This window comes from Cyprinodon tularosa, unplaced genomic scaffold (genome assembly GCF_016077235.1).
Source record: "Cyprinodon tularosa strain WSP-4 unplaced genomic scaffold, ASM1607723v1 ctg437, whole genome shotgun sequence".
Lineage (NCBI taxonomy): Eukaryota > Metazoa > Chordata > Actinopteri > Cyprinodontiformes > Cyprinodontidae > Cyprinodon > Cyprinodon tularosa.
Genome location: NW_024039160.1, coordinates 446,768 through 473,009, shown reverse-complemented (window position 1 = coordinate 473,009; position 26,242 = coordinate 446,768). Strand labels below are relative to the sequence as shown.

The 26,242-nt window shown below is 37.3% G+C and overlaps 1 protein-coding gene across 3 annotated transcripts in view; it reads left to right on the top strand.

The window, feature by feature from the left end:
• ptpn12 (protein tyrosine phosphatase non-receptor type 12) overlaps positions 1–26,242 on the top strand; it is a 56,194-nt gene that overhangs the window by 9,681 nt on the left and 20,271 nt on the right. For all 3 annotated transcript variants that reach the window (XM_038299825.1, XM_038299826.1, XM_038299827.1), the window contains exons 2-11: positions 14,952–15,060; positions 16,248–16,324; positions 16,434–16,529; positions 17,644–17,682; positions 18,577–18,648; positions 18,751–18,810; positions 21,554–21,696; positions 22,256–22,322; positions 22,457–22,534; positions 24,095–24,193. In XM_038299825.1, coding sequence (XP_038155753.1) covers positions 14,952–15,060; positions 16,248–16,324; positions 16,434–16,529; positions 17,644–17,682; positions 18,577–18,648; positions 18,751–18,810; positions 21,554–21,696; positions 22,256–22,322; positions 22,457–22,534; positions 24,095–24,193 — 840 coding nt within the window. The remainder of the gene's footprint in view (positions 1–14,951; positions 15,061–16,247; positions 16,325–16,433; positions 16,530–17,643; positions 17,683–18,576; positions 18,649–18,750; positions 18,811–21,553; positions 21,697–22,255; positions 22,323–22,456; positions 22,535–24,094; positions 24,194–26,242) is intronic.

Sequence of the window (26,242 nt, the reverse complement as noted above, 5' to 3'; positions counted from 1 at the left end):
GTCTCCTCAGGATGATTTTATTTAAACTATTAATGCAAACCATGTTTATGTTGCTTCAGTTAAAAAATAAACTGCAAAAGCCTTGTATAATTTCTTCCCCATATTTAATTGTGCACAACAGTAAGTGATTCTATAAAATAAAACTTAAGTAAAATGAAGTTTTGGGCTATAAATAATTTCCAGGCTTATGAACTCTCTTGCTATGCACTCTGATCTTGTAGGAATGTTTGTCCAGTCCTCATTTTGCATCCCCCCCCCCCCCCCCCCCCCCCCCCTTTTTTTTTTTTTACGAGAACTATCAAATTCTGAAGTTGGTTTCCAGCTGAACTTTAATCATGTATACACATAGCGGAAGGCCGGTAAAATGCGACTGGATGGCTGTGTTCCCTCTGAGAATGTAAATCCAGCTGTTTTTGTTCGTCGTAGCTTTTATGAGCTTGTTTTTGTGCATGGGTGCAGAGGGGCGCACCGCAGGGCTCGGCTGCCGTTTCTCAGTGCGTTAGTGTGTGGCGACTACTGTCTGCCCGCCTCGTGTTACTACACCATGAAACACGACTTCCCAATTTCTTCTGGTGTCACAAGTCTCCTTGGTTCTCACCCAACTCCTTCCCACGACTTAAGTCAAAAAGTAGCCTTGGAAACGGCTGTTTCTGAGAAGAGCCGTAACACAGTATTTCCGCTCCCTAGTTCTAGTGTGTCTGTGTGTGAGAGAGGAAGAGAGAGGCTCCAGAGGATGAAATGGAGCTGACCCACCAACATGGCAGAAGATTTTAATTGATCAAGATAAGGAGACCACACAGGAAATTTCCAGTGATGCCGTCGTCTGGTAATATATGATTTATGTAAAAGGAAATGGCTCAATAGATAAGTCGAGTAATCCATACGTGAAAAAAAAGCAAGAGAGCAGACAGAAAGTTTAAAAAAAAAAAGAAAAGCAGCCGAGGGGAAATCTACTATCCTAAAATTTATCTTATTAGTTTTCTTCTTTTCCCCCCCGATACGAACTGAATCCATTTGAGCTGGGAAGCAATTGCTACAACTTAGACGCTATGAATACCCCCCCATCCCACCGGTCCCAGATGACTGGGATTATATGAGGTTTGTCCACATCTGCTTCCTGCTGCAGGCCAGGATCCAGAGAGGGAAATTATAACCACACTAATACCAGTTATCTTTTTTTTTTTTTTTGCTAACATGCTTTGGTAACTAAGTTTTCATCTACATCATTGCATCAGATGCAACTTGTTGAAATCCCTGTCAAAAGGTTGTAAAAGTCAAGCTTTAAAAGAATTGCGTTTGTACATTGTAGCTTTGTGGATTGTATTTTTATTTACTTGCATTACGTGATTGATCTTTAAGGCAGTTGTTTCATTTTTCAGTGGCGTTATAAGTCAAAATAAATGGGCAAATCGGCACAGAAATGGTTGATATTTAAAAATGATTTCAAAATTACACCTTCTGTGACCTTCTCACTTCCTGGACCTTGATCTTATCGATATAGTATTAATGGCTTTTTGAAGCAAACATCACAGCGCTTCTGATTTTCAAACCTGGGATTGATTTACTTATAAATAAATATTCCACCCTAGAAAAGTTTTATTTATATTTTTATTTATTATTTATATATTTTCACTGTGATATCTTTTGGAACCCTCAAGATTGTCCTTTTTTGTTCTATTTTACTCAATTGAACAAGTTAAATTTTTCCTCTGCAGAAGTTTTAGTGCTTTTGAACTGCAAAACAACTTAAAGATCATCTTAATTACTAAGGGTTTATTTTGCTTTATACCTTTTAATAAAAAAAACAGAGGAATAGCTCTGTAAAAGAGATCTCTGGAGGAAAACAAATCAAGAAAAGTAGATAAAACGTAACAAATTAGAACTTCAAGCTGATTTGTTAAACCCTCATGTGTCACCAATCTTTTTACATCCTTTCCTTTTATTTATTACCTTTGTTTATCTTTGTATGGTAAAGAGGACCCTAATAGTAGGGTTGGGAATTGAAAAGATTTTCACGATTCCGATTCCCTTTTCGATTCTATGAAACGATTCGATTCTTTATCGATTCTTTTTTCGATTCCAATTTGGGGGAAAAAAGGAGAACAAACAGTTTGATTATCAACATCAACTTTGTTTACTTAACTATTGCACAATCTTACAAACTCAACAAGATCAAGATGTCCACAGGAAATGTGAAACTGGAGTAACATCTGTGTTTAAATGAAAAATGAATACAAGAACAAACTTAATAACCAACAATGTCTAATAACAAATGATGGGATAATAACCTATTTTAAATAACAAAAAATACTAATTATAAAACAGTAGTAGGGAAAATTAACAGTTCTTTTGCAGAAAGATGAGCATATCTGCTTTTTCTGAAAGGATACGGGATCTTTCAGGGCTTATGGTGTCTCCAGCCGTGGAGAACACCCTCTCAGATGGGGTGAAGGAAGCCTGCACACAGAGGTAGTTTTCAGCCAGTCCAGATAGCAAGGGCAGCGTATCTTGCTTGTTCCACCACCACAGTGTGGCGCTATCCCTGCAGGGGATGGAGTGCAAGCTTTTATAGAGCTGGATTTCCTGATCTACCCTCTGGGCTAAGGAAAGACGGGGCTTTGATTCACAAAGTGACCGCAGCTCGTTGTCTTCCTCCTCGAATAGTTCTTCCAACTTGCATAACTTGCGTAACGTACGTAAAAACGTGACGTAAGTCGTGCTCCCCAGAGCCGGCGCTCTAGGCTCTGGTGCTGCGGGAATCGAAAAAAGAATCGTTCAGTGAGCTGCCAAACGATGCCATGGAATCGGAAAATACGGAACCGGTTCTGAACAGGAACCGGTTTTCGATTCCCATCCCTACCTAATAGTAAGTATCTTTTCTGAGGCTGTCTGGGTTTACAGCAGGAAAAGGATTGTAGAAGCATGTTTGACAGATCTCAGAGGAAGTGGGCACCCTGAAGAGACGCTGGCGGTAATGGCTGGCTGAGCCGGCTGTTCTCAGGCTCGTTCCAAAGCCAAAGTTAGTGCAGCCTACTCTGAATGCGGGACGCTTGAGCTGTCACAGATGCAGACTTCAGTCTTCACTTGTTGCCCTTGTGGTTAAATTTGTTAATCAAAGTTTTTTTTTTATTCCCCCAACTATCAGTTTATAGCAACATAGACCCCACTGTGAGTCTTTACATAACTCTATTTGTGTGTAGTGGTTGTGGTATATTGGTAAGATAAAAAAAATAAACGAAAGAGGGACAGACAGGACAGGAAGCCTGGTGGCTGATAAAAAGGAAATCACATTCTGCTTTATGTCACTGAATGCCAAGCTGCTAAAGCCAGAGCAAGCATGTGTCTGTGTGTGGATGCCGTCTATGCTCTACTGACCTATATTGGCCAGTTGTCACTAAATGGAAATGGCATCCCTGTCATGAATTGTGTTCATGTTTGGGAGTGTGTTTACCCCTTTGGTAACTGGTGCAATCTGTTTGAAGTTATCTTTGCTAAGATCTCCAGCTATCAAAGTCCAGACTGCTGACTCATGTTGGTTATCAGGGTGGAGGATCCATGTTTTTAGAATAGAAAATCCTTTTATTGTCCCACAATGGGGAAATTCTGGTGTCTATAGCATGAAGAAGATTATAGGAAAAAAATGGTCACACAAATTTGGACCTTAGAAAAAATATATAACAATGACATAATGGTGATTAAATTTAAGATAAACAAATAAATAAATAAATAAAGATAAACAATAAAATACTGTAAAAAAACAATAAATACTGTTTTGGATTGGTTTTCCATAATGTTTTCTTAGCTCTGTTTGAAGGACTCGTGATACCCACTCAGGCCAGTGAATTTCACCTCCAGTTCTTTTCAATCCAATCTAAGATCCAGCTGCGTTGAAGCATGGAGACATTTAAACCTGGGAGGTCATGGTGTCTTTAGGGCAGGGAGGTGAACAATCCTTTACTCTTCAACCAACCAGAGAACAGAATAAACCACCAAACATTGCTTGAGGATCAAAAATTTTTAGAAAAAAAGTTTTTTTAATTAAATTTATTTAAAGTAGTTCTAAATAACTTTCAGTTTCGGTCAATTTTGGCTCCCCTAGTGGACAAAAGCGGTATCGTTTTGCCAGCACTGTAAGACCATAGCAACGCAAAATTCTGATCTCCCTGTCGCCTGCGGTTTGATTGAACTACATTAGCTAACTGTGATGAAACAATGTCATATGACAATGTTGAAAATAAGACGCATTTAACTTTTGTTTTGCACTGTATTCCCGTACTACCGGCCCCCCATTCCTCAACTGTTTTTTTGATCATTTCACTTTAAACTCACGTATAGGCCCCAGCAGGAAGGTGCTGCACTGCCTGAATATCAGCCCTGCAGAATTTGCACAAATATCCACTTTCTTAGAAGTTTAGTTGCATGGACTTCCATCTTTATAACGAATAGGCAGAGGGCGAAATAACGTGTGCCATAAAGCAGTCTGCACATTTGTAGTTGTTTTGTGTGGCAGGGTTACTGCCACCGCCCTCAAAGTTCCTTAGTGCGATACAGACCCCCTCGCTCCATGATAGAGGTGTCATTATACTAGTTGCAAGACAATGTAAAATCGCAAAAGTTATGAAGATATTTTATGAATGTTGACAAGTAACTTAGTGTTTGTTTAATGTATCCAAACTGAACCACCCAGCAGTAAAATCAAATAATGCATTAATGGGGTAAAAAAAAACAAAAAAACTGAGAGACTTGTATAAGAACTCAGACAATTTGTTTCAGAAATGCACCCTCTTATCTTGCAAATAGCTAATACAAATATTGGAATTACTTCACACTTCTTGATTTTCATTTTTATAGTCAGAGTAATGAAAAACTGTGAAGAGTTTGATTGAATAGCTGAGAAATTAATAGAAACCACTCCCCTGAAATATTAAAATATGAAATCCACCTGGGCTGATATGAAAAGAAATGCAAACCAGTATTTGTTACCACAACTCTGACTCTGACACAATTAAGATGCTGTTTTAGACCCCAGTACTGATCTTTCTAATGAATTCCCACAAATCATCAGATATAGGAAGAGTTTTTTTATTTTTTACTGGCAAACTCCCAAAGCTAGCAGCTATAGTGGTAAGAAATGTTGGTGATAAACAGATTAATAAAGACATTTTTAACTCTGTACCTGGATATATTTTTCATATGCAGTCCTTCTAAAATTGTCTTTATATTAATGCTAATTCAGTTTTAGATAAAAGCTAATTACATGTTTTCCCATTATCCAGCACATTTAGCATGAGGGACACTCCACATCCCAGCTGAGTAGGAAGCTTAGACCGGCCTAACCTGAAGACTTGGCGATCTGACACTTTGACATAAATTTAAAAGTAGGCTATTTCTTTATAAATTGACTACACATGTCTATTTTATTATTTAAAAACGTTAAAAAAAAACTATTTTGTTACTACGTAAGGTACAGAAATAGCATTTCTGGGCTCCCTTTTATTGGTTAAAGCACCGCTTGAGAAATAAAGAACTGCCGCTGTACACCACCTGCCGTCAACAAGCCTAGAGAAAGCTAGAAAGTTGTGGGTCTGTAGTGGGACCAAAGCCCTGGGAGAATAAATGTACCCAGGTAAAATAAGTAAAGAACTGCTACCTGGGCTTTCAAAAGGGTTTTGGAAAAGGGGCTAATAGATAAAAAAGTTAGACAAGCAGCAACACTTAGCAAGTGCCTGCATGTGAGTCCCGAATTGTCGTGGTGAAAGCAAGCTTAGCAAATGTTAGCACCCTTCCATGAATGACTTTAATCAGTGAGTAGGACCAAAAGCGCACTTTGTGTACAACGCACACCCTTGTGGGCTATTCTTATTTGAACTAAAAAAAGCTCCTTGACACTGCAGTGTTAACTGAAGAACAAAACGGGCAAACACTTTTTAACATGAAAAAGTCACATTTCCATAAGGCAGAGTCAGATTTTGACTTTGATTCATAACAAAGTTTGTAACCAAGGACCTCTTATTGTTAGCAAAATAAAGACTCACATTTCCAACTGATCTTTCAACAATCTTGGTTGAGACAAAGTGTCTGTGACATCCTATTATTTTTTTTTTAAGTTGAAGCGTTAGATAAAAGCTGTGAAATTCCCCTCTATCACAATGCTTAACTAGAAGCCATTCTTGGTAATTCATATGTTCGTAATTTCTGGACATATAGAGAAAACTAACATAATTCTCAACTATTCAAGTCCAGAAAACTTTCGCATGTTAATAAGAAGAATGTGTTCAAGCTGTAACCAGCCTCTGGTTCCATGTTAAAGCTTATGAAGTTATTGCTGCTTTTTTACTTCTCATTCTGAGTATTTGTTTCAAATGAAAAGATGTCTATAAAGCCTCAGAGGCAGAGAACTTTACTAACTGGCAGTGCACAGCAAAGGGTATACTACTACTTTATTCTGCATATCAGACAATTATGCCATAGACAACACTCTAAATAACATCTAAAAAAAAGGAACAATATACCCTTTATTTGAGTTGGTAATGGAATAAACATTTTACCCTTAAAATAAGATAAGAGACTGCTGTTGTGTTATTCCAAACTATTTCACTTGCCTGCTCAATTCCAGATGAAATGCACATATCTTAGGAAAGATTTACTCACTGAGGCCCCGTCCACACGAAGTCAAAACGAACACGAAACGCTAATATTTTCCAGAACGTTTGTCGTAAAGACGGAGACGTAAAATAAATGTGATCGTCCACACGAATGCATGAAAACGCTGCAAAATGTATGCCAGGCCTGTAAGTGGCGCTGTGGTGCCAAAGCAAAAATAGGCGACGAAATGTTGGGCATGCGCACTAATATTTATACATGGTTGCCCTGCGGGTCCATTTTCGTGGTTCAGTCAAATTCAGGTGCTGAACTATGTCGTCGATATTGCTCTGTTCTTCCTGGAGATATTCCAGAAGAAGAAGATTCTGTTGTAAGCCCGACAGCAGGGTGAGTAGCATGAGCAGCAACCATTCAACACAATACGGCGCCATTGTTGTTGTGATACTGTGTCGCGCATGCATGTTTAGAGGCGACGCTATGACGCATGCGTGTAAGAAAAAAAATGCGGTTAGAGCTTAAAGATGGCAACGCGAAAACGGCGTTTCAAAATCTTCCCACTCTGAAGGCTGAATAAAAAAAAGATCGTTTACAGACCCCCGAAACGCCAGCTTCGTATGGATGAGAGGCTGGTTTGGTGAAAAATTTGTGAGTTTAGGCCAGGGTTCGGCTTCGTGTGGACGGGGCCTGAGATTTCAAGTTTTTCAGTCATTACAAAGCTGTAGTAAGGTTGTAATGGAACATATTTGTGGTTTGGTAATCGTAACTCTTTTAAACAGGTTGACACATGCCAAGCCTAACCTTAACAATTTTTGTGTTTTTTTTTTTTTTTTTTTTATTCTGTGTAAAAATCTCCCCATAGCAGCTTTTGGTGGTCTTTCTAGATAACAGAAACACAGTCTGAGACACCCCTACTCCTCATTTTTAACTACCAAATATTCAACAAACTCTGAAAAACTTGTCTCTTTAGGATGTATTTTTCTAATTTCTGGCCAATCTTGGATGTAAGCGCAGCCCAGGTGAATGAAAAGAAAAGAACACCCATGGTGACTGAGTCTGGAAGGAGCAGGAGGAAACTGACTCTTATAGTCATGGTACCATAGCAGGGCATCTCTCTCTGCGCATGCTTTTGCAGCATGTAGATAGATTTTTCAGAGAGCATTGTAAGGCTGACCTATTTTAGCTTGTGTGCGCCTGTGTGCATGGAAGGTGACCGTTGGTAAAGCCTTTCTTCCACCCACCCTTACCAAGCTTACCTCCTTGCCACAGTCAAAAACCTTTTTCCCACCACCTCAGCAGGGAGAGCATGTTTTCAGTCATTGCTCCGCATTGGACTCCAGAAACAGAATGAGTATCTGTGTGTGTGAATTATTCAATGTGTGAGGGAGGTACATAAATGATGGCTTATTTAGAGAGCAGAAAATAGGTTAGATCCAATAACAAAATCCTGCAGTTTCATCTAGCTTGTTCCTCTTACAATCCTTTCTTCCATTTAACCCAGTAACTGTGCGGGCATCCATGAGTCACGTCATTCCCATTCATTGTCTAAAAGCATTTCTCTTAACAAGTATGACTGGGAAACACCCGGAAGGGGGTCTTTGAAGTTGGTATGAGCCCCTGGTGAGCTCCACCCTGTGAGTTCACAGGAAACGGACTGAGTCAGTTATGTTAGTAACTTCACTGACTGACAGGAAGTGGAAAACAGAAGAGGAAGAAAAGGTAGAGAGAGACGCATAGTTAAAGGAGAAGTTCGGTTTTTTACACTTTAAGCCCATTTTCTGTAGTGTCCAGGATGAAATCGAATGATGGACACCAAAATTTTGACAATTGCTCCTGTCTCTGCTTTTTGGCTCATTTAGAATCAACCCCTGGCTGCTTTAGAATGGCTTCCATTGTGCATGTCCGATAATGTCCTTAAAACAACCTTAAACGTTCTTTTTTTAAATATGCTACTCACCCGGGTCGTCAGCGCTGTTCAATGACGTTCCAAAAAAAGTTTCGTGAAGAAAAAACGTTCCTGTAGTGTTTTATTTAGCATTTTGTAAATCCCATTGAGTTCTGTTGGAATAGTCAATATTCCGCTGCCACCGGAAACGGAAATGGGGCCTGTTTACACAGTTGTAGTCTTTTCGCTTCACTCTGTGTACTCCGACGTCGAGGTGCTAACGTCTCTGTTAAACACTTTAAAAAACTCTGAAAATGGAATACGAAAGGTGGATTCTTGATTCTCGACGTCGGAGTACACAGAGTGAAGCGAAAAGACTACAACTGTGTAAACAGGCCCCATTTCCGTTTCCGGTGGCAGGGGAATATTGACTATTCCAACAGAACTCAATGGGATTTACAAAATGCTAAATAAAACACTACAGGAACGTTTTTTCTTCACGAAACTTTTTTTGGAACGTCATTGAACAGCGCTGACGACCCGGTGAGTAGCATATTTAAAAAAAGAACGTTTAAGGTTGTTTTAAGGACATTATCGGACATGCACAATGGAAGCCATTCTAAAGCAGCCAGGGGGGGATTCTAAATGAGCCAAAAAGCAGAGACAGGAGCAATTGTCAAACTTTTGGTGTCAATCATTCGATTTCATCCTGGACACTACAGAAAATGGGCTTAGTGTAAAAAACCGAACTTCTCCTTTAATATCTATAGGTGAATATGGGTAACCCCTATATATATATATATATATATATATATATATATATATATATATATATATATATATATATATATATATATATATATATATATATATATATATATATATATATATATATATATATATATATATATATATATATATATATATATATATATATATATATATATATAGTTAATTTTTTTGTTTTGTCCCTTAATTATTTATAAACACAGTACCTTGTCTAAGTATCCAATCGTTACACTCAAATCATGGTTTTGTGGTCTTTAACAATGCAGGGACGTGCATAATTGTGTTGTTAAATGATAAAGACTATTAGTTATTATATTTTTCTAAATGAAAAATAATATAATTTTATTTTCAGGTTTATCCATGTTAATGTTCTCCTTCAGTTTTGGATCACTCCACTGATGATTATTTGTCATAGACTGTTCTATCATTGAATGTGGAAAAATTAACAACTAATCAAAGTAGAATGAAGTCTTGATAGCATAAATGATCGTTGCCTCTTTTTTTTTTTTCTATCATTTTAAACACACTCTAGATGTAAGTGTTTTGGAGTGTGTAACAAAACTAGAACAATATCCAGAAAAAAAAATTGACTTGATGCCGTTTTTCAACTGCATGGCAATAAGAAATGCTAAATGATAAAAGGCATTACAAATATATCTGCTCTGTTTGTTAGCACTGTTTTTCCTCTTGTTTTTGAAATATCATCCCAAATGTTTTTTAACCCATGCTGTTTTATAACAGCTCTCCATCTCTTAGAAAATGCCCCCTTTCCTTTCCATCTGTTTTAGTGCTTTGCACGTTCTTTTGTATCTAAGGAAGTATAAGTACTTATGTAGACATTTCGGAGGAATGGGAGTTGTAAAAACAGAAAGGCATTTTCTATCTTGTGCTCGCATACCATCGTATAAAACAAATACAACCTACAAAAATAAATAAAATGAATAAAATCAATGAAAAATGATTTCCTCCTGTTTAGGTGGACAGAATCCAGCTTGTTTTTATTAAATCGCACAAATGTTTGCACAACCTTGTTGAATGCTTTAACCTGAACAACTGGATAAAAACTACGGTGATAGTTTTTATTGGCATTTTTTTTATCTTGTTAATAGCAGGGTTATGAAGAGGCCTCCTTTCACAAAGATAATAGTTAAGAAAATCTATGGAAAGATACATGGGGGATGGAAAATGCAGCTTTAAGGCTTATTTTGTAACTTACTGATTTAGTAATAGCTTTGATTAACTTTGAGTTTCCTTCACTCAAATATGTTTGGCATCTAACAGGAAGTAGCTGCGTAGCTATGGTGAAGGGGTAAGAGTTCAATCAGTCAAGTTTTAAACCCCCCGGTTCTCTGGCTATTAGCTCTGTTATTGTGATTAAATTATTTACCACCTCTAATCTCCAAAAACACGCTTTAAGTACAGGTGATATAGTTTGTGTTGGCAGATTAACCTTTGTGGTCCTCAGCCAAACTAAGCTGTCATCTAAGTGCCAGAATGTGCTCCCGTTTACTTTTGTAATGAGGAAATTGTGTTTCTTTCCCCACGTTCTGTAAATTAGGTAAAATGTTTTTGCAAAGGGAAGTTTTTCTTTTTTCTTTGGCTATTTCTGTGTATTTGTGCATGTTGTCGGGCTGTAGCCCAGCACAGAAGCAGACCTCTGTTGCAAATGTAATTCACATGAGACCAGAGAAGCTGTAATGCTATTTACCCCACACTCTGACATAAATGAACACTCACGCACAGCTGTGCCGCCGCCCACGTTCACTGCACGTACCTCCAACTCCTCTTTTCCTTTGCTCCTCTCCCTCAGTTCCTGATTATCTCTTTGTTGTGGTTTACAATGATCATCATGTTTTTAGGGCACTTCTGTGCTGCTGGTGTTAACTTTTTCTGAGTTTCAGCAGCTTACTGCAAGCTTAGGACATTTTTCAAAAGAAGAAACATAAATTAGTCCAGAAGTTACAGAAGAAAAAAAATGAAAGGAGGTAGGTCTTTAGAGATTTGGGGATATTCAGGAAATCAAAATTCGCAGTACATGTCCGCGTCTGTAATGGGAGGAAAGCCTGCAGCCCAGGGCCAGTGAGCAGAGGTGGGGCCATTTTTCACACGAGGCTTCAGAAGCCTGAACGCCCACGCCAACTTTCTCAGACTCAGTAAGCAATGAAGGGGAGGAGAGATACAGGCAAGAACATATGCAGATACGCGTTAATGTTTCACAAAGAAATGGAAGTACTGAGAGAATAGAAAAGGACCCCAGAGAATGACATTACATGGAGGTTATGTGAGTTTAGCAGGATTTCTTTGTTGCTTCTCAAAGTTTAGAAGTTGGATTTCTCTAAAAGTTTTACTGTTAGGATTTCATGATGTACCAAATTCTGTAAATACCTTACTTAATGTTAAAATGTATGATTGTGGGGATGGATTACCATAGGCTTAGTAATAAAAATAGCGCCTAAGGTTTTGGTTGTAAGTTAATGCATAATTCTTCAAAACTGTATGCATCCCCTTTTTGTCCAATACCCCTTTCAAACTGGAAATGATTCCACCAAAACATAATAAATATACCTGAAATCACTGAAATCTAAGATGCTTTGACAGTTTCCTTTGGTTGCTTTGGCCTTATAAGGCATTAAAGTGCACACACCTCCAAATCGCACATGTTGACTGACTGAACTTACAGTATCAGTTGTGCAGGCTGAAGTTCAAATGCTAAATTTATTTGTGATGCAGTTGGAGTAAAACCCTGTTGTTGTTTTTTTTTTAAATTAATTTATGAGGTGCAAGAAAAAGCAACAAAGCTGTAAGCTAGGCTTTATACTGTTTTTTTAGTATAGTTCCAGTTTGACTTATAAAAATTCAGAATGACTTACTGAAATATGCACACAGAAGGTTGTGCCAGAATAAATAATGTTTCCAGGATGGAACGGCTGTTGGTTTGCTGTACTTTTTACACTTGCATAATGATGGTAGTTGCTTCGCTATATTCAGGCTAAAACTGATGGTGGAGATGGAAACAACTTTAAAATTCTAGGTTAAATTCAGCAGGCTGTGAGGAACCAGGAGCCGATTTCTTTTTGTAGGAAACAGCTTTTATCTTATCTGGATAGAGAATTTACCAAAACATAAGCTTCAAATAGAAACGGCCCCCCAGAGCGGTGGTTCTTCGTGGTGGATTATGTGTCAAATTCTCTGATTTTCAGGAGAAATCCACATTACGTTCTCTGTAAAAGAAAATGAGCTCTTGATTAAACAAAATCAGAAGGCTGAGTTTTTGATAACCAACCTCCATTGAATATGTAACTCATATTTTGCAGCTTTTGTGCCAACAACATTCTTAAACGCAGTGCCTGTCTAATGTAGGTGACCTTGATTTCAACAGAGCCCAAAATCACATCACATGAAAACTGCAGATGTCTGTGAACAGGATAAGAAATCCTGTGTGCAGGGCTTGATCGTTCAGAAATAATGACATTTTCTCATCCTCGCTGCCCTGAAAATCCTCTATTGTTGGCCTGTGCGTGTGTGAGGAGGCCGAGCTAAGCTTTGCCCTGCTGTCAGCTGAGAGACTGTAATTGTTCTCTTCCCATTAACCGAATGTGTCTTCATCAGTGTCAGCCTATATTAGATTTGGCTGTGCTGAACTTTATGCACTGTCACACTAAGAGGAAAGGGTGTGTGTTTGTGAAGCAGCGATGTTGGGGTATTAATAGCAATGCCTGAGCTGAAGAATGCACTCTTATATTCATGCGTGCAGGGAAGATTTCTATGAGTTAGATATGCAGAACAATGGTTTTTATCGTGTTCATCCTAACGGTGGTTTAACCAGACAGAAACATTCGTTCTTGGCTCTGAAAAAGCACCGCAGGAGGCTGGTTCTGTTCTCTGATGTCGATGCTGATAAACAGGCTTCTCTCTGGCTTGTATCACAAGTTAATCCTGTTGTAGATTTCTTTGATTTCTGACCTGTAAATGTGTTTATTTATCACAGGATAAATATTTTATAAGCACAAATAAACTTGGCACAAAACATAATAAGTCTCATGTTATTAGAAAACATGGTTACAGTATTTCCCTTTAAATTCAGCCACATGTATAAGGAGAATATATTTCTTATTTGAGCCCCAAGTCAGTAATGCATTTTGCACAATCACAACACTTTTACCCTATTGAACACTGATGGTTGCATATGGGTTTGTGAATAAAATCAGACAAACATGACAGATGCTGATTGAAGGATAGGATTTTGTCGAACAGCAGTGTGTGACGAGCCTTTTAACCGCCATTATCATGATAAGGTGCCATCCTGTTATGGTTCTCCCATGCACTGTTTGTTAAAATAAAATAAAACATTAAAAGCCACTTTTTTTCTTGACTGCCACATTGAAGGAGAACAAATATGTTTAATTACAGCTGCCGCTCAAGGTCAGCTCTGTCGGCCAACTTCCTAATATATACTGCTCAAATAAAAAAAGGGAACACGTAAACAACATAATATAACTTCAATTAAATCAAACTTCTGTGAAATCAAACTGTCTAATTAGGAAGCAACGCTGATTGACAATCAATTTCACATTGAAAAGTTGGAAATTATTTGACAATTAGCTAGAAATGCTCAGTAAAATAGTGCGTCTGCAGCTGGGGACCACAGACCACTTCTCAAAGTGCTTTCTGGCTGATTTTTGAATGTTGGTGCTTTCACACTCATTGAACACCAGGATTGCCACATTCACCACTGGTGCCTAGTGCTTTACAAATGAAAGCAAGGTTCACACTGAACACACGCGACAGTGTGTGGAGACACCATGTGGAGCGATCTGCTGCTTCCAACATCCTTCAGCATGACCGGTTTGGCAGTGGGTCAGTAATGGTGTGGGGCGGCCAAACAGCCCTTCATGTGCTTGCCAGAGGTAGTATGACTGCCATTAGGTACCAAGATGAGCTCCTCAGACCAATTGTGAGACCACATTCTGGTGTGGTTGGCTCTGGGTTCCTCCTAATGCAGAACAAATTAGACCACATGTGGCTAGAATAGGCCTGCTCCTCCCCAGACCTGAATCTGATCGAGCACATCTAGGACATCATGTTTGGATCCATCCACCTTCGTCACATTGCACCACAGATTGTCCAGGAGTTGGTACCAAAGCAGCACCTTAGCATGCTGCTGCCACTACCATACTTACCAGTTGGGATGGTGGTTCTAACGCCTTACCCTGATTCCTTAAAATGTTAGATTCTGTCTGTTGTTTTTTAGATGACTTTAAATCTTTGCCAACATCAGAGCAGAGTTTTTTTTTTTTTCACAGCTTCCTTTTGGTCCACATTGGATTTACTGGTGGTGTAACTTCCACTCTGATTTTTTTTTTTTTGAGTTATGCTCTTGTCCAATTTTAATCCAGCGTGGATTAAAGAAAATCCACCCTAACTTCAAACTTATGAATTTAATTTTCTTTTTAATCCCACGCTGCTGAAACGTATCATTAAGAGCCCCAAACTATTGACCTTCATGCCTGTGGTGACTATGTGTAAACCTCTGAATGCATGTGTAGCTTTGGTGTTAATCCTGTGTGGTTTAAAATATTATTTGCCATGTCATCTTTCAAGTTGAAAGCAGAATTGTTGCCCATTACTTACTAATATTTTCTTCTTTATCCAACTCCCTCTGTGTGGTTTATTTTAGCGGTTGCGTCGGTTATCAACAAAGTACCGAACAGAGAAGATCTACCCAACAAACGTAGGAGAGAAGGAAGAGAACGTGAAGAAGAACAGATACAAAGACATACTTCCATGTAAGTCGTGGTTTACCTCCAACAACTCCCTTGAATCTACATTTTCTTTCTCATTTATAGTTGAGGCATTCATCTTGCTGTGTGTGGAGATGAGGCAGGCATTACAGACCATTAAAATAATGCACAGAGTTTCCATCTGCTGCATTGCTTTCACAATCTAATCTCTCTGTAACCTTGTGTTCTGTAAGTGCTGCAGCTTTAAAATTTCGTGCATCCATCAGCTCAGCTTTAAAGGTCACTGCCTGACTAGACAAATCCACATTTCATCAAAGATAATATTAGCACCCAGGATGAAATAAAGGTTGAGTTGGTATGAGTGCAAGAATTTTAAGGATGAATTGTAGACTTTTAAGAGAAATGTGCTGTTTGTTTCGTTTACTAAATAAATGGGGGTCTTTTAAAAGGCATGAGATGTTTTAGCTTGTTTCTCTACTTAACAACCGCAGGGAAGCTTATATGACCCAATGTCTGTCCTACTTTTTCCTTAATGTTTATCCTCCTTTACGCTCTCCTTTCTCCCCATCCATTCATTAAAGCTTTTAGTGAATGAGCTGATAAGGCAAAGAAAGAACTGGTTCATCCATAACGGACGCCGACACGCACGCAATCACACAGATGCTGCCTTCTGCTGTACATAGCAATGAGTTTTTGTTTTTTTCTCTGAAGCTGTGCCTAACCCCAGGCTCACACAGACTCCGGTCTTACCGTTGCGGTGCGGTGTGTGCGGCGCCGCAAGGATTCCAAGTCATTAAAAAGACTTAAACCTCTCTCACCGGCTGCTGAGCTGTCCGGCTGCGGTTACCGAGACACTCCGGCGCTGCAGAAAATTCCGCAAGAAAGCTATCCTTGCGGCGTGCCGGAGCCCTCCGCAACAAGCTCTCGCAAAAATCCTTTATTTGGGCCGTGTTATCGCGTGAAGTTACGTGAACTCAAGTGAACTTCTGTTAAATCTCCGGACCTGTTGCCGGAGCCGCAGAGCCGCACCGCACCGTAGTCAAAAGGGCGGTGTGAGAGGGGGTGTGCGGGAGTTGCGGTCTCCGTCGGCTCGGTAACTGCACCGGAGCCAGTGTGAGCAAGGGGTAAAACCCCACCAGTTCTGCCCTTTTTTCCTCTTCTTCTCTTACTGTTATTCAATCTTTTGAAATAAATATATCTTTTAAACTATATTCATTTTTCCTCCCCCACAGTTGACCACACTAGAGTAAAGTTGAGTTTTAAAACAACCAATCAAGACACAGATTACATCAATGCCAACTTTATTAAGGTAAAAATCCTTTATTGTTTTTCTTTGCTCTTAAACATATTGTTGGATTTGGTTTAAGATCATTAATTGTCTGAATTAAAATTTTTTCTTTCATTCTCTGTCTGTTCAGGGTGTTGATGGCCCCAAAGCCTATATAGCCACTCAGGGTCCCCTCCCAAACACAGTCATCGACTTCTGGAGGATGAACTGGGAGTACAATGTCGCTGTGAGTATAACTCCATGTGAAAGAGATTCATCTCCCTGCTGTTAGGAAGATTTTACAGATATGAATCTGACTAAAACAGACATTGTTGGCTAATGCATGTTATTATAATTTTTGTGATGAAAATCATTACCAAGAGTCTCCCTTGGGTGAAAACCCCCCACAAATGTTATAATTTTTTATATAATGATGTAAAATCTAGAAATGTAATGTTTCACTATAAACTTAAAGAATGTGAACATTTGAGTCTAGTTTTTCTGGATCTTATGCTTTTTGAAATCATGTCTAATTGTAAAGTCGTGCTCATTCCAGCAAAAGCATTTAAATTTTTCACTTTGTGTTTCGACAAACAGAATAAAGTAGAAATTCTGGTTTAATCTAAGTGTCTTGAAAAAAATGTAAGACTCATTTAATAACTGACTTTTAGGAAGTTTTGAAGCAGAGGCCACCTTTATTAGCAGCTAACAGGCCTTATGATCTGTCTGTCAGGGTTTCCCCTTCCTCTTGTTTTTTTTTAAAATGATGGTTTATAAATGGTTTAGAACTGTTGAGGACATCTATTTTTTGGCTAACAGAGTTTTGTCAGTCTGTATCAGCCCAATGTCAGCGCAATCCAAGAAATACTTCCCTTTTTTTTTTTTTTTAAATAAAAAAAAGCATTATTTCACATGTGGAATACATGATAATAGTGGTTTCATAAAATCTCATGCTGAATATATGGCTTTCCAAATTTGCAAACTTTGATAAAAAGTCTCATACTGCATTAATATTAAAATTTCTGCTGTATTTTTATTTAAAACTTTCATATGAGAACATAGGATACATTGTTTCATAATTGCTTGTGTTAAATTGAAGTAATTTGTATTTTCAGTTGTATTTATTCATTTATGATTTGGTGAATTTCCTCATTTTATAAATAAACAGTGGTAACATCCTCCTAAACAGTATTTGAGAAAAGGTGCAATTAAAATAGTTAATGGTTCCCGTGAAACAAATCACAGTTTATCATATTTTAAATTAAATAAACATATACGGATACTAAATCCATACTGAAAGCAGTTTTCATCTTTGAGCGTGTATTGATTTGTGGTCTTTCTTCCTGTCTGTGTCTCCACAGGTTATTGTAATGGCCTGTCGAGAGTTTGAGATGGGAAGGGTAAGGCTGTCTGCACACATCTGCATTTTATTTCCGCCGTTTCTACCACCTTCTAGAATGTATCGGTCTTTATTCATATTGAAGGTTGTTTATCCTTGAAGAGTTTCTGCTATTTCTTTGTGGATTTCCTTCTCTGTTCTGCTTGTACTGGAACGTCTTTGCAAAGAAGCGGCTTTAAAAGCCTTGAATATGTTTCAATTGATCCACTCTGGTGTTAAAATGAATTATGACTGATTATTTAAGAGCTTGTATTTATTCTACACTATTATTCACATGTCTGACACAGAGGAATTAAATTAAGGAGCCTAAAGCCTTGAACAAACTCTGTGTATTAAATAGTTCTTCTTTTTCAAATTTAATCAAAATACATTAGATGAAAAATTAGCAAGTCCGTTTAAGCAAGGTGTCTGCAGTTTTTAAAAGCTTTAATTTCTGCTGATCTGAAGGGAAAATGATTAAGATACATTTGTTAAGATAAAGAGAATCATTTCAAATTCAGTTTATTTTACAGAGGATGATGTTTGTTTTCGGTAGTTGGTTCAAAAAAGTCGTAAAGAATGAATGAAAAATAGAAGTAAATCGTAAGTAAATTGGGGCCGAATTGTAATATTTGTGTAATAAATCAGCCTCTGGTGATGAAAAACCAGCTAAAGTCAACATTTCTTAAATGAGTAACAAGTCTAACAGGTATTTTCTTCCCTCCACTAATCAAACATCCTTTAACAGCAGTAAAACCCTCCTTGTCAAAATGGAGCTTTCAGTATTTTCTGCTTTAATTCTCACTGCCTTTGTTCTACATCTCATATTAACTGTGTACTTCAGACAACAAAGGTTTCTGTGTGCAGGAAGCTGTGGCATCTCTCCTGCGGTAACCATTTCTCTGTTGTGCTTTAGAAAAAATGTGAGCGGTATTTTCCATCACGAGATGAAGAGCCCCTGAGTTTCGGGCCTTTCAGAATCTCCTGTGTAAGTTGTGAAACTTGCAATATTAAAGATGTTTCCAAATAGACAGAACCGTGCATTCTGTTGTCAGAGATTTTACTTTATTTTCTCATCTCGGTTTTCCAGGAATCGGAGCAGCAAAGAACAGACTATTTTATCAGGACGTTGACGGTTCAGTATAATAATGTAAGTTCTACCTAAATACTCCAGGGGTTGACGTTAAGGATTTTTACCACTTGCCCTTTGGGCAAGTGACTTTCACATTTCATTTGCCCAGAAACAATTTTTACTTGCCCAGTATAATGTTTGATAAATATAGTTCCTAATATTCATTTTTGCATATATATCAATGAAACATGTTTGTTTTTAAAATGTTTTTTGTAATTTTGTATTTTTTAAGTTTAAAGGTTCCTGGTGTGTATATGCATGCGTCAGATAATGAACTCAAGCCTACATTACCGTGTTAACATGCTTTTCAATCCTTCCTGCTCACTCTTTTAAAACTAAACTTTGCTTTAAACTGTTGCGTGTTTGGAAAAATATAAATTGTAATGTTAAAAATCTAAAAAAAACTTGACAGGTTAAAAACTTAAGATAAATCACAAGACAGAAGTCAATGTCACAAATGAATAACTTTTATTTTAAAGTCACGGTATGCTTATACAGGTGATACTATTAATATAATGTGACTTTTCTAGAGAATCATTATACATAGTTATTTTATACAGGGTTTCCAGTCTTACATAATTTCAGAATTCCCTGACTTTTAACTGACTCAGGATTAGTTTTCCCAGACAAAATAAATGCAGCAACAAGACAATAATAATAACATAACAGGTCACCAGTTTAACATGTTTAGCTCTATAACATTTAAATTTACCTCTCCAATGTGTCAGAGAAAAAAAATTAATGAACATTTTTTTAATGTATGACCTGCATCACTGTACAGAAGACTGCCATATGATGGCCATATTTACACTGTGCGCATGGCATACAATTATGACAATTTTCCTAATCCCTGACCGATAATTTTAATCTAGGGTTATCTGGGTGGAGGGTAAAATAGGTGGTGGGTGTGTTACTGTACATACATTTTTTTTGGCCTTGTGGTTGTTTTTTAGCCTGCTAAGTAAAAAAAAAAAAGTGTCCTGAATCAGTCTGCTCCTTTTCCTACCATATCATAGATTATCTTGGTGTAATTAAAGTAATAGTGATATTTACTTTGGAGACAATGAAATGGGTTTACTCTTCTATTTCTTATATGGTTTGTGTATGTTTTTTTTAAAATATAGATTATATTGTACTTTGTGACCTAAACCAAAATCACATATGAAAAACTTAGACATTTTTCACCGACAGCTGTCTTCCAAAGCAAAAACTAAAAACATCCCAACAAGCAGGATCAGATGTTTTCATTTTATTTTTAATGTTTATTTTAAAGGAACAGATAAAGAGAAACATGGATCATTATTAACAAAATAATGTCTGTTTTGCAGCGTTTAAAGCTGTCGGGTAATTCTTAACACCCCTTTTAACAGACAAATGAACTATAAGATAATAAATCAAAATAAATACATTTACCAGAAAGAGATGAAAAAAAAAGTTATGTACTCCAACTTTTTTTTTTTTTTAAAGGTGAAAGTTATGATAATATAATTTTACAGCTTACAACCTTTGACAGAGAATCCATTTCGCCGAACTATTGTCCAGAATGTTATTTTACATTTTTGGAAACTGTGTTTATGTGTTTTTAGCAACTTTAATTTGCAGGGATTTTTTTTATTTTTAAGACTGATGGGTATTATCTGTTTATTGGGTCATTGCTCACTCAGATTAACTCTTTATATGGTCTTAATAGACCAAGTTATGTTTTTAAATCTGTTGCAATGCCTTCTAGTTAGATGTTGTTTTTTAATGACTTGCAGTAAAACCACCTGCCAAATGGGACATAAATAAAAATGTAAATATGCTTCATTGTTGCCAAACTGCAGGCCTACACACTACAACGACCACCTTAAACCAGACACAGAAGGGCTTTGTTTACAAACAAAATGAGCAAAAACAAAGATGGAACATGGAAATAACACATCAAGTTCCAGCAGGTCTTAGTAAACTTCTTTTTTAGAAAAACCCTTGCAACCAGGCTGAGATACTGACGTACACATTGGAAAGTACCACAATGAGGCTTTGCCCCTTTAAATGGAAATTGTTTGGCGAAACAGTTATTTAATCGTGCTTCTGCTTTCATTTTTATCTCATTGTAAATTGCATCACAAATGTCCCGTCATGCTTCCTGAAAATCGGACACAGTAATCTAGTTTGAGAAAATTCCGTTAAAAACTGTTAAGAAGCTGCAAAACTTCCCTATCAAGTTGTTTCTGTTTTTAATTTAGTTAGAAAATAGGATATTTATGACCTACAAGTGTTTTACACCATAATGGCAAAATGCTTGAGTATCACTGATTTTACTCAAAGTAAAGAGAATCTGAGTCGAAATTTAATCCTGGATCCAGTTTAGTAGATTGACGTTAACAGATGCTCAGCATCCACTAATCGAGCCGTTTAGAAAAAAACAAATTTAGCCTCCAGATGTGCAAAGCTGGTAGAGACATACAGTGACAGACTTGCAGCTGTTGCAACAAAATGTTCTTTTACAAAGTATCAGCTTAGAGGGGCTGGACAACAAAATCATGCTTAAGATATTTCAAGTTTTTGGAAACAACATTGGTGTATTGCATAAAATTCTGATAAAAACTCTGAAATTTTTCTTTTTCTTTACATGACATCTTAGAAACAAGGTTTAGTGTACAGAAAATAAAAAATATCTAACTGTATTTCAATAAAAAAATCAACACTTCTTTTATACTTTTTTTTTTTTTTTAGCAGTCTTTGTGGTTTCAGAGTTTTAATGGTTTCATTTGTCCTGCAGGAAACTCGGAGGATATCTCAGTTCCATTACATCAACTGGCCTGATCACGATGTCCCGTCATCGTTTGACTCCATATTGGATATGATCGGACTGATGAGGGAATACCAGGAGAAAGACGAAGTTCCTATATGTGTGCACTGCAGGTAAGCTGATGCAGCCCACGCTAGCACCACACAATTAATGATTATTATAATGCATACAACCACACCTTTTCTCGGAGTAAATGATTGCCTTTTTCACTGCTGAAGTGATCGGAAGAACAGCAAATGTAAAGACGGTTACTGATGACTGACTGGATTGAAAGTTCTCTGCTGCACACATGTTTACTCATAAGCTCACAGGCTCGTCTCCATGTGTGTGTAATAAGCTGTAATGAGCAGCCTGGGGACATTTCCGGGTTCCTGTGTCACACAGCAGGACTCAAAGCTGTGTTTCTGTTGCTGTGAAGATGCTTTGTGTGGTTTGATGTGGAGAGAGCCGACTCTTTAGAGTCGCAGCAAGCTGTCTGACAGCGTGAGATCAGGTTTATGATTTTATACTTCAGCAGCGATTAGCCTCACTCTAGCGTTTGTCTCCTTCCTGTCTGCAGAAGGTGTTTTTTTTGTGTACAACTTCAGGCAACAAAATAGAAATGTCTAGTATTTACAGAGTTTTCTTTTTAGTTGTGAGAGGTTTCTTTGAAGGAATCTGTTGTGTTTGCAGTGCAGGTTGTGGGAGGACGGGTGCTATTTGTGCTATTGACTACACATGGAACCTCCTCAAAGCTGGGGTATGCAACAAAACAACCTTCCATATAATATAACCACCCGCTCATCTTTAAATTGTCCTCATATAAACCTTGAAATCCAAAGCCTGGTCCAGTATTATGGGTACTCATCTTTATATTCTGCTTTGTGTTTTAAGAAAATTCCAGAGGACTTTAATGTTTTCCGGTTGATCCAAGAGATGAGGACACAGCGACATTCTGCCGTTCAAACTAAGGTTTGTTCTTAGACTTCGATGATATGTTTTCTTTCCTAAATGCAGCTTCCGTTTCTCCAAATCTATGAACAGCAAAGGATTACCAGGTCTGTCTAAACTTTGCTCTCTTCTAGGTGGAAATTGTTGCACCTAGTTCTGAATCCATGTATCATTTGTTTATTCACTTCTCAAATTGAAACCAACAATGGAAAAACAATTTTTTTTTTTTTTTTTCAAATTTTATTTAATAGAATACCACCGAAAAACAGATGACAGTTCCTTCTTTAGTTTCTCATTACCATGCTATATTAAATATATAAAATGATAAGGAGCAATATTCATTCTTTTCATTTTGGGCTGAGGGCTGTCTTAGATACCCTTTACCAACAGAATTTTGGACATATTTTAGCCAGCTTTACTTAATAAACAAAATCAGCTGTTTTGTCAGACAATCTGCTCTTCAATTCCAAATCCTCCCCCCAAAAAATCACCATAAAGTCAGGTCAATAATTCCCCCTTCCCACTGGCCAAAAACCTGTTTAAACCCAGCTTTTAGTGCCAGTGGGAACAGCTCACTGACCCATGTCGACCCGGGTCAAACAACTGTTCCACATTTAAAGTAGTGGGGAGATATTTAATTAAAAAAAGGAACTGTTCTCCATTTTTCTCTAGTATTTATGAAGCAGAATAAATATCCTAATTTTTGGTTTCATATAATAAAACAAATGAACAAATTATTCAGTTTATTTTGAATTGTTGTTCAGTATCAGTGGAGTGTTGATGAGTTACAGGAAGTAAACATTTAGAAAAGTATAAAAGAATGAGAAGGTATTCTCTGTGGCACCCTGTGAGCTGTGATTTAGCTTGATACAACTCAGATTGTTCTCTCAGAAACTCTCATACTAATAAATACTAACCATGAACATCCTTATATGTGGGCGTATAAGTGCAGCCTGGTAGAGCTCAAGTATGATTCTTCTGTTGAGAGAAAATAATCAGATATATATATATATATATATTTTTTTTATGTTTTTCTCAAAACATCAACAACTGAATCAAACAAATAACAGATTTGTTAAACTTTCAGAAGCAACTACCCAAGCTCAGTATTGGCAGCTTCTAGATTCACTTAATATCTTTCCATATATGTTCCTAATTTAAATCAGTATTTGGGAAATTCTTCAAATATACTCCATTAGTGCTTCATTTTGACTCAGTCATGTGTTTATCAGAGGCAGAGCTAATTTATTTCTCCTGAATTTGCCATTTTCCTCCTCCCTGATCATATTTGCATTTAATGCATTTATCAGTTTACTTTGTGTGGCTGTTCTGCTGTATTTTAATGTTATGTTTTTTTTTTACAAAGTTATATACAGCAGATATAAGCCTTTTTTTCTATTGGCATGCTTCAACTATTATATTCCTGTTTTGCCAACTGTTCCAGTCAGTACGGTTATTTTTAAATGTGTACTCGGTCACAGATTCGTTCTAACAGATCATTGACATTTTATTTGTTTTGTTTTTGCTCATCTTCCCTCTACTTGGCCTTCCTCAAGTTGCCTTTTATCTCTCTCCATGTAGGAGCAGTACGAGTTAGTTCACAGAGCTATCGCTCAGCTGTTTGAGAAACAACTACAGCATCTGGAGAGCCCCACCAACACGCAGATACAAGATGGCATGGTATGACACCCTAACATTGTACTGATCTGTGCCTGGTGTTAAAGACAAGACAGGATGTGGCTGAGTAACACTTGGAGTAGGAAGAAGCCAAGTAATTAGTCATGGGGGGATATAGGGAAGGAGGAACGGAGGAGAGTCTGCCGCCTAAAAACTCAGACGATCAGGAGGGATTTCGCCTGAAGGAAAAATATCTTACAAGAGAGTTTCTCTGTTTCAAAAAGCAAACAAACTTTTGTCCTGTCAGCTACCGCTGACATCATTGACCAAGTTAAAGTACTTCTGCTGTCCTGTTTTCTTCTCAAAGCTGACATAATGTCCTGATGACTTAAGATACGTCTGTTTGCAGGATTTGAATGTCATCACAGCATGTTCTGAGCAAAAGCTAAGATGATTGTAATGTCTAAAAACAGATGATGAGGGAGTACTGGCTGAAAATCGGATGACTTTCTGTTCAGGAAACCTTACAGTTGGGTTCCCTAAAATGAACATCACACTTTTGGGTTAAGGGAGTGCGAGACAGATTCTTTAGCTTTTAATCTGCAGAGCAGTTTAGTAAATAATAAATCTTTGCGTTTTTGAAGCCTCAATTCCTGCCATCGACACAGTCCTGAGTAACAAAGAGGTGGCAGGTGTCTGTTTACAAACGTAAATACACAAATTAGTGTTTAGAACATTTTTATAGATGTACTGCAGGTAGAAACATCGGAAGAGCGAGGTAAAAAAATATTCTTAACAGTCTCCTTCGGTAAGCCTGATCAGACAGCTTCTTCTCAGATTACACTTCCTGATGAGAGCCAGACATCACATATCTTCTCTATCTCTGATGTGCACCTTTTAATTTGCCATATCCTGATTTCCTCTCTGTCTGCTTAGGATTTTAAAGAATGTGATCAAAGCTATTCATTTTAACTAGGCTTTGAGTTAGTCCTCCAATCAGTACCATTCATACTTAAAGCTACAAAACACTTTCTAGGAATTAAACAGCATTCTTTTTCCCAGTAAAATGGAAAACAATTATTTAACCTCAGATAAAATTTCTTATTCTTAATCTTTTAGTGCTGAACTTGGGCTGAGACAAACTCCAGTAATTTATTTACTTTCTTGCTGCTGATGAAAACTTCTCTCACATGTTTGGGAGTCCAAGAAGAAATCCTGATCTCAGCCTATGATTATCAGGGAGATGTTGTGACTCAGTTTGTTCAGTCTGACTCATGTCCAGTCAGCCATTGTTGGTGAACACTACGCCCACATAAGGTGCTCTTAATGGCAACAAGAACAATGAAGCCTACACGTATATACATCCCACACTCTTTTTATGTGCTCAACGCTCTCCCACAAAACATGCTCACATGCATGTTCTATTCTTCTTGCGATTTATTCTCATTAAACAGAAACTTGGAATCAACTTCTTCTATCAACCTATTGGGCATAATTAGCTTGTTTGAGGGCCACATTGTCCTAATCTGGGAGGTGCTCTAAATGTGATTGCCAGATTTTTAAATGCCATGTGTGATGCAACTTCTAATGTTGAAAAATTTTAAATGGGTTTCATTTTATATTTTGAAAAATGAATGAAGCATCTCAGATATTAATACAAAAGTCGGACATTTTCTAGTTAAAAGAGCAGCGTTAGGATTCAGGTGAAACACCAGTTTGATTAAATACCCCTTAATTTTGACTTGATTTTTGATTTTGTTTTTCTTATATAGAAACTACAAACCGCTTTTTTGTCATTCTGGTTATTTTACTGAATGTTTTGTGGGAAACTATAATCAACAGGAAAAATGTATATTTTAACTTCAAGTTTTTTTCCCAGCAATTTAAATCTATATCTCTGACAAGAATAAACAGTTTTTTTAAACCAATAAGATTTTTTGTCTTTACACTTTCCAGATTTTTTTTTAAATAATGTGTAATAAACTTATTGTTCATTTTAGTTTATTTTTTGTGTCCCACTGCATAAGTCATACAGATACCTGTCCCATCAGGACATAAAACTGAAAATTATTTAACATATAAACAAAAAAGAAGGGGATCAAAAACTGTTTC